The sequence below is a fragment of the Triticum urartu genome, chromosome 3A, assembly GCF_056163025.1.
Source record: "Triticum urartu cultivar PI428250 chromosome 3A, HENAU_Tu73, whole genome shotgun sequence".
Taxonomy (NCBI): domain Eukaryota; kingdom Viridiplantae; phylum Streptophyta; class Magnoliopsida; order Poales; family Poaceae; genus Triticum; species Triticum urartu.
Window position 1 is genome coordinate 87,979,800 of NC_141875.1, and position 7,189 is coordinate 87,986,988.

General features: G+C 38.8%; 1 protein-coding gene across 1 annotated transcript; it reads left to right on the top strand.

Moving 5' to 3' along the window:
* Positions 1-1,144: 1,144 nt before the first annotated feature.
* Positions 1,145-6,469, top strand: LPA1 (tetratricopeptide repeat (TPR)-containing protein). Its single transcript, XM_048706293.2, has 9 exons — positions 1,145-1,488; positions 2,151-2,254; positions 2,555-2,690; positions 2,826-3,057; positions 4,064-4,221; positions 4,310-4,495; positions 4,903-5,003; positions 5,851-5,947; positions 6,079-6,469. The coding sequence occupies exons 1-9, from the start codon at positions 1,219-1,221 to the stop codon at positions 6,151-6,153; spliced, it is 1,359 nt and encodes a 452-aa protein (XP_048562250.1). The 5' UTR covers positions 1,145-1,218; the 3' UTR covers positions 6,154-6,469.
* The last annotated feature ends 720 nt before the right edge of the window (positions 6,470-7,189 follow it).

Below are 7,189 nucleotides of genomic sequence, written 5' to 3' on the forward strand. Positions count from 1 at the left end.
TGACTCGTCTATGATCGAGCTCTTGTATTCAAGCCCTCGAGGCCCCTGGCTTGTAATATGATGCTTGTATGACTTATTTTATTTGTAGAGTTTTGTTGTGATATCTTCCCGTGAGTCCCTGATCTTAATCATACACGTTTGCGTGTATGATTAGTGTACGATTGAATCGGGGGGCGTCACAGCCAGGCTTACAGTTTTCGCTATGTGGTCTATGAATCTGGATATAATTTTATTTCTGGTGGTTGATAAATACTATCTTTGTATGAAACTAGAAGATGTTTTAAGGCTAAATTAGTTTAGAAAATAGGATCTTGATAAATGCCACACGTGTGGCACGAACGCATGGTAACTCCGAATGTTTTTATGGCAACTTTAGTTATGAAGCATGTCAATTTTCTGTTCGGATGGCAAGTTTTTGCTTTTTTGGGATTTGTTTTTTCTTTTTGACTGACATCTTTAGTCGTAAGAAACGTCACGGCGGGATTACTTCGTTCCACATGTGTGACATTTATCATTTAAAAATATTTTGATACGGAGGAAGCAGATAGAAGATAAAAAAATAAAGTCAAGTCTAAGAGCATGGAAGGAACTTTTTAATTTAAGTAAGAAATATAGGGGTGGTGTAGTTGGGAAGCACATGAATGAATCAGGGTATATATGAACCCACTTTGAAAAACATATTTTTAAATGCTAAAAAAATCTGAAAAAGGTTGCATGGTACGTCTTCACGTTTTATGTGCGTGCATAAAGTTTCATGGGAAAATAATGTTTTATGACCTGTGCCAAAAAGATAAAAAAATATGTCGTGAAATGCAATTTAGAAGCATTGAAATTTATCTTTTTTGGGAGGCAAACAAAAAGACATTTTTTTTCATAAAATCTTGTGCCGCGCACACATATTTGCGAACATGTATGCAATAAATTTTCTTTTGTATTTTTTGACATTTAAAAACATGCTTAAAATGGGTGCAGATGCCTCTGCATTTAGGACGTGCCCACTCGTAGTTGGGAAATAATGAACATATTTTTAAATATGAATGAATCCGTGTACATATGAACTCATTTTGAAAAACATATTTTTAAATAATGAACAAACTCTTCATTCCCGCAGAAAAAGAACTCCACGTGCACACGCTGCTGCCGGAGAACAAAAAGCGAGAACTACCGTCGTCAGGATAACGTGGAAGACGACCACCTCACCATTCCTCCGTACTGGCAATGGCGGCCGCGCCCGCAGCCGCGGCACTCCGACCCCACCTTTCCCTTCTCTCGGCCGGCGCCGGAATCCCCAACCCCACGCTCCAAACTCTATCCTTCGTCGCCCCCCTCCTCTGCCGCCGCCGCTGCCGCCGCCGCAGCAGCGTCGTTCTCTCCAACGCCTCCTCGTCGCCCCCGTCCCCCCCTCCTTCGCCGGAGAAGGAGGCCGAGGCGGCTCCGACGGCGGAGTCGTGCGTCAACCTCGGCCTCGAGTTCTTCTCCAAGGGCAGGGTAAGCGAAGCCGATTCCAAGGCGCATTTTTCCAACGTTCATGTCACACGGGATCCTTATTGTGTAAACGAAGGAAGTCTATCAGTATCAGCTAGTAATTGTACGGCAATTCATTAGCTCTTCAAGATGATAGCTTTTGTTTTTGAGCGAGATTTAGCAGCTTTTAGCCAGAGCTTAATCAGGCCATTTCAGGATTGTGTTTCACTCTATGTTATCCATTGCATTATGATTGGGGTGATCTTAAGTGAGTTAATGCCAGGTTTGGGTGTATAAATTGGGTTTCTCTTGGTTATCTCAACTGAAAAATGTTTGGAAACTACCTTCATCAGGTGAATAATTGTAAAGCTACTAATCATCGTAGTATTGAGCTGTCACCTTAAACGACTACCAGCGATGCCTGGTAGCTTGGTGTTGAGCAGGCATAAGATCGAAAATTCATCCTCTGCTAACAATGGAGGTTCATACTGTGATTGAATTAATGCCTAGGTCACTTTATGATCCCATAAATACATTTCTGAAGTTGAGTTCCTTCTAGGGTTGATTGTATAAGCAAACTCTTACATGGGTTTAATTGGAGAGAACCATTTTGAATTATCGTAATGCAGGAGTATCTTCAAGCATTCTCTGTATTCTCTTTTCATTTTTTTTTGTACATGTCACAGGTGAGGGATGCACTTGAACAATTTGACAATGCCCTGGAGCTGAATCCAAATCCTACTGAAGCCCAAGCAGCGTTCTATAACAAGGCATGCTGCCATGCGTACAGGTGAGGGCACCTATGATACTATGCTTGAAGTTTCCAGTATGCACATGGTGTACTCATTTAGGCTTGTTACCAGCACTTTTGTGTCTGTCAGTACTACTTTTTCAGCTCCACTTCACTTGAATGTATCAAGGCAGCAAATTGCTCGAACTCACTATTAGACAAAGAAGACAAGACGTTAGCATATTTTGGATAGGATGAATGTTCCACTGTTTAGATTCTCTGATGGCATTGTTAAGTTATTTGGTGAATTTGTACATTTTTTATTTTATGTTCCTTTTGTGATGCATCTGTTTGGACCAGGGAAGAAAGCAAAAAAGCTGCAGATTGCTTGAGAATAGCTTTGCGAGATTACAATCTCAAATTTGGTACAGTACTTAATGATCCAGACATGGCGCCATTCAGGGCATCACCAGAATTTAAGGAACTTCAAGAAGAGGTAAGGCTTTGTGCTTAATCCACTGCTCTGCTATATGCTGGATAAGAAATTTATCTTCTAATCATAGTTGACATCTTGATCCCACCAGTTCAATGTCAGAGATTTGATCTTTTACATTTTCTAATTTCATTTCAGGCATTGCGTGGTGGAGAAGATATTGGTTCTGGGTTCCGAAGAGATCTAAAGCTCATTAGTGAAGTACAGGCACCATTTCGTGGTGTCCGGAGGTTCTTTTATGTGGCGTTCATTGCAGCAGCTGGAATTTCAACATTCTTCACCATTCCCAGACTTATATTTGCACTTCAAGGTGGTGATGGTGCTCCAGATTTTCTGGAAACGGCTGGCAATGCTGCCATTAATATTGGAGGTAAACTGACACATCCTCAAAGAATGGTGTTGCAAAGAGTTAGGTAGTGTTCACCTGACAAATTTGTCCCCTCATTACATGTCAACAGTTCATCTTGTTGCATACTAGTAGCATTAGAAGAAAAACCATCAGCAATGACTTTGTTTGTTGTTCTGGTTGGATTTTAGGGTGTTGTCAACCTAGTCAGTCGAGGCATCAAACCTACACGAAAATTTCCAAAACAAAAAGTATAGAAATACTTCAATTTACAGTAACTTTTTTTCTTTCAATTTAAAGTCCAGACTCATTATGAGTAACGAAAATATATCGACAAGTAACGAATAAAAACCATGGCAAGCGTTACTATTCAGGGCAGACTTATTTATTCCATTTCTTCTAATTCACATCAAGTTGTTGAAATTTAAATATATGCCACAACACTTTTTTTACTTCTTGCAAAGAAAAGTTAATAGACTACATCACAAAAACAAAAGGGGGGAAGTAAGAAGTTTCTGTGTTGGTGTGGTGTCCAAACTGAAACCAGGTTGCACGCTCCACCGCCAAACAAATATAGTAATTGACTTTTCATTTGATTCGCCAATGTATTAAAGCATTTGCCAATTGCCAGTGCTATGTTCATTCCTGATGGTTGGTACTTGCCACACGCATACACCAATGCGTTCTTTTAGGATATCTTGGTGACCATCTTATATATTTACTCTTAGATGCTTCAACATAAAAATGCTCTACATAATTCTGTATTTGTTTACCGGTAAATGTATTAGCATTCATCAATGCTTACTAGCTACCGCTGGAATACGAAAATGCAAAGAACTACTGCTATTTCATTTCAGTCCTTGTTCCCTGAGTTGTGCATCTTGTAGAAGTTCATATTAATGAGATTCCTTGGCTCAATTATTGTTTTTATGTTTGCTATATTACAAGTCAGTCATTTGTTAAATAATTCTTATTTATGTTGCTTGTTAAACTTAAAAAATAATCAATCTCTGGAATCAGCACTCTGCAGGTATTGTCGTGCTCGTGGCTTTGTTTTTCTGGGAAAACAAGAAAGAAGAAGAGCAGATTACAAATATCTCTCGTAATGAAACCCTTTCAAGGTTACCTGTGCGTCTGTCAACCAATCGCATAACTGAACTTGTGCAACTCCGGGACATTTCTAGGCCAGTTAGTATAATTCTTTTAGCATCTTTCATACTCTCTACATTTCTTTTAAATTTTCATTAAGTGACCAGTGGATTAAGTAGTATTGTAGGTTATATTGGCAGGTTCAAAGGCATCTGTTACTCAAGCAATGCAAAGAGCTGAGAGGTACCGAACTGATCTGCTCAAACGAGGCGTTCTTCTAATTCCTGTGATCTTTGGTGCTTCACTAAAAGTCCAAGGCAAACCAAAAGGCTTCGGTACTACAAGATCTGCTGCATCAGCTCCTTCAATTGGGGTTAGACCATTATTACATATCTACTAATCAAAAAACTGTCACATGCTTCTTATTTTGTATTTTCATACGGAAAACCTGGTATCTTTTATTAAGTTTCATGCACCAACCAGTAGAATCAAGAATACAAACAGATGGTGAAGGTCGGGCAGTCGACATACTTCAACAACCCCTCTCACATGTGTCTCAAAAAGGCCTAAAAGTGGACAAAAAGAGGGCAAGCAATTTTTTTCATTTTAACCGCGAAAGCCGAGACTTGAACCCAAAACCTCTTGGCTTCTGAAACCATATTAAGTTTCATGCACCAAAGGGTAGAACGAAAAGTCTGAACTGTTGAGAAGGTTGGGCAATCCACATATACTCGAGCACCTTTATCTTTTTGATAGTACAATGCAACTTTTTTTGGGCAGGGTGACTTTGAAAAACGTACTGAATCTATTGCGGCAAAATCACGACTCAGAGCTGAGGTTCGATTTAAAGCTGATATTGTCTCTCCAGAACAATGGGAAAGGTGAATTTTCTTTCCTTTCTCCTGTACTGCATAGTCTGTATTATGTTTAAGCAACTGTAGAATAATTTTGCATGTTCTTACCATTTCAACATAAGACAACAACATAAATTACATACACTAGTCGTGAACCCATGCATTCACAAGGTTGGGCCTGTATTATGAGACATTTTATGTATATATATATATATGTGTGTGTGTGTGTGTGTGTGTGTGTGTGTGTGTGTGTGGTATATGAGGAGCAAGAGTACATACTCCCAGGAGTACATAACCATTTTCCTATATTTATATAAATATAAATTATATTTTCATACTTCAAGTTAAATATAATAAAAAAACATGATTAAAATTAGTGGTGGAGTCAGGATTCTACTTTGAAGGGGGGGGGGGGGCGAGAAAATGCATGATTTCCTGTTCAATCTTAGCATTATAAATGCACCTTCAATTTTTGGTATATATAAACGAAGATTGTTTAAAAGGAAATAACTTAATTAATAAATCCGAGCACATACTATGGTAATAATAAAACAAAGTTACAAAATCATGAGATCCCTGGTAAAATATATGTGCCTCCGCTGCAATGCATGGGCCATTATCTAGTTACTGGTAACATTTGTAGTTGTGTATGAACATCTGACAAGTTAGAGCTTGTCTTTGTTGTAATATACATTCGCTCTCCAGATTTGCAGATTTACCAGCTCAACGCCTTTTTGTGTCCTATACTACTCCTTTTCTAATGGTATTAGCATGGCTGTAGTTGTAGCAACACAAAGACTCACTTCCTAAAATTTTGGTGCCATTAATTTGTTATCTTTGAGGTTTACTTGACATCTACTTGCCCATGGACCAGTTGGATACGTGACCAGCAAGAATCTGAAGGTGTCACTCCTGGTGAAGATGTCTACATAATTCTCCGTCTTGATGGTCGCGTGAGAAGATCTGGAAGAGTAATTCTTTTCTTTGGGTTTATTTGGTTGGAGTTAATCCTATTGATACTAGAATGAATGAACTAAAATCTAACTAAAGTTGAGATTAACGGTAAAAGTTACAATTGATTGTTTTCTCTTTTTTTTTGCAGGGCATGCCAAACTGGAACGACATTTTGAAGGAATTGCCACGTCTTGAAGATTTGCTCAGCAAACTTGAACGATGAAAAAGACGTGTATACGGGTGTAGTTTTCTTCTTCATGCCCTTTATCTTTGTGAAGACCGGAACACTATTTCGTTGCACAGGGATTGAACATCCTGTTTCGTAAGATTTCAATGTAGCTTCTTTTCAGTTCTCTTTGCTATGCGAAAACCAAGGTGGATGCCTTATTTCTCTATAAGAAGTGAGGTCCTTGTGTGCCAGATAAGAACATGTACACAAGATTGTAATTAACAAACCAAGAATTGGCCCTGTTTTTTTGTTGTTGTAAAAGACGAAAGCTCCCAAGCAAAAATACAAAGGTGAACATGGTTATCCAGAAGTTCTGAATTTTGGGGGTATCAAATTTGATCAACCATTCTCCTCATGTGTGAAGTTTCATGAAGGAATGACACTGAAGAAATTCAACCTTACTATTCAGTCAAACATTCGAGTATAGCTTTGATTTTTTCATTTTTTGCCTAGCAATACCATGATGTCATTTACACGAGTATACAAGTCGACTATGTATGTTACAAGGAAAACATTTTTTTCCTTAGTTTAATTTTCAGAATTTACTATTCATAAAGGGTTCCCGTGGAACCATGTTCAGCAAATCCGTGTCTAGGTTCCAAGGGCCCAAACATTGCATCTCTCTTCCTAATAGGTGTTGATTAAGGCCGACTCTCTGAGCTTTGAGATACTTGGCGGTAGGATCGTCCTAAGGATGGCTTGGATCACAAAGAAGAGGGGTATTTTTGTCATTTCACTAGCAAAATCCAACCACCGGGTCTGTATTAGGCTGCCTCGCATTCACATGTGTTCCCCTCTTCTCGCGTGACTTTGCAATTGTGTCTCCCTCTCTCCCTCGTCTTTCTCTTATTTGCTGAAATCACTAGTTAAGGATGCGCCATTTGTCGCAAACTATGAGTTTTTAGTGATTTTTCCTAATATGGGAGGGATAGGTGAGTTTGTTCTTCATTTGTTCTGTTTTTTCCAAAACGAAAGATCTTTTCAATTGTGCGTCAAAGTTACTAACCATTTTCACCGTTGCACGTATCAA

Coding starts and splice junctions, on each gene's coding strand:
- LPA1 (XM_048706293.2), top strand. CDS start 1,219: ATGGCGGCCGCGCCCGCAGCCGCGGCACTCCGACCCCACCTTTCCCTT. Junction 3,058..4,063: donor TGCTGCCATTAATATTGGAG/GTAAACTGACAC, acceptor AGCACTCTGCAG/GTATTGTCGTGCTCGTGGCT. Junction 4,222..4,309: donor TCCGGGACATTTCTAGGCCA/GTTAGTATAATT, acceptor GTAGTATTGTAG/GTTATATTGGCAGGTTCAAA.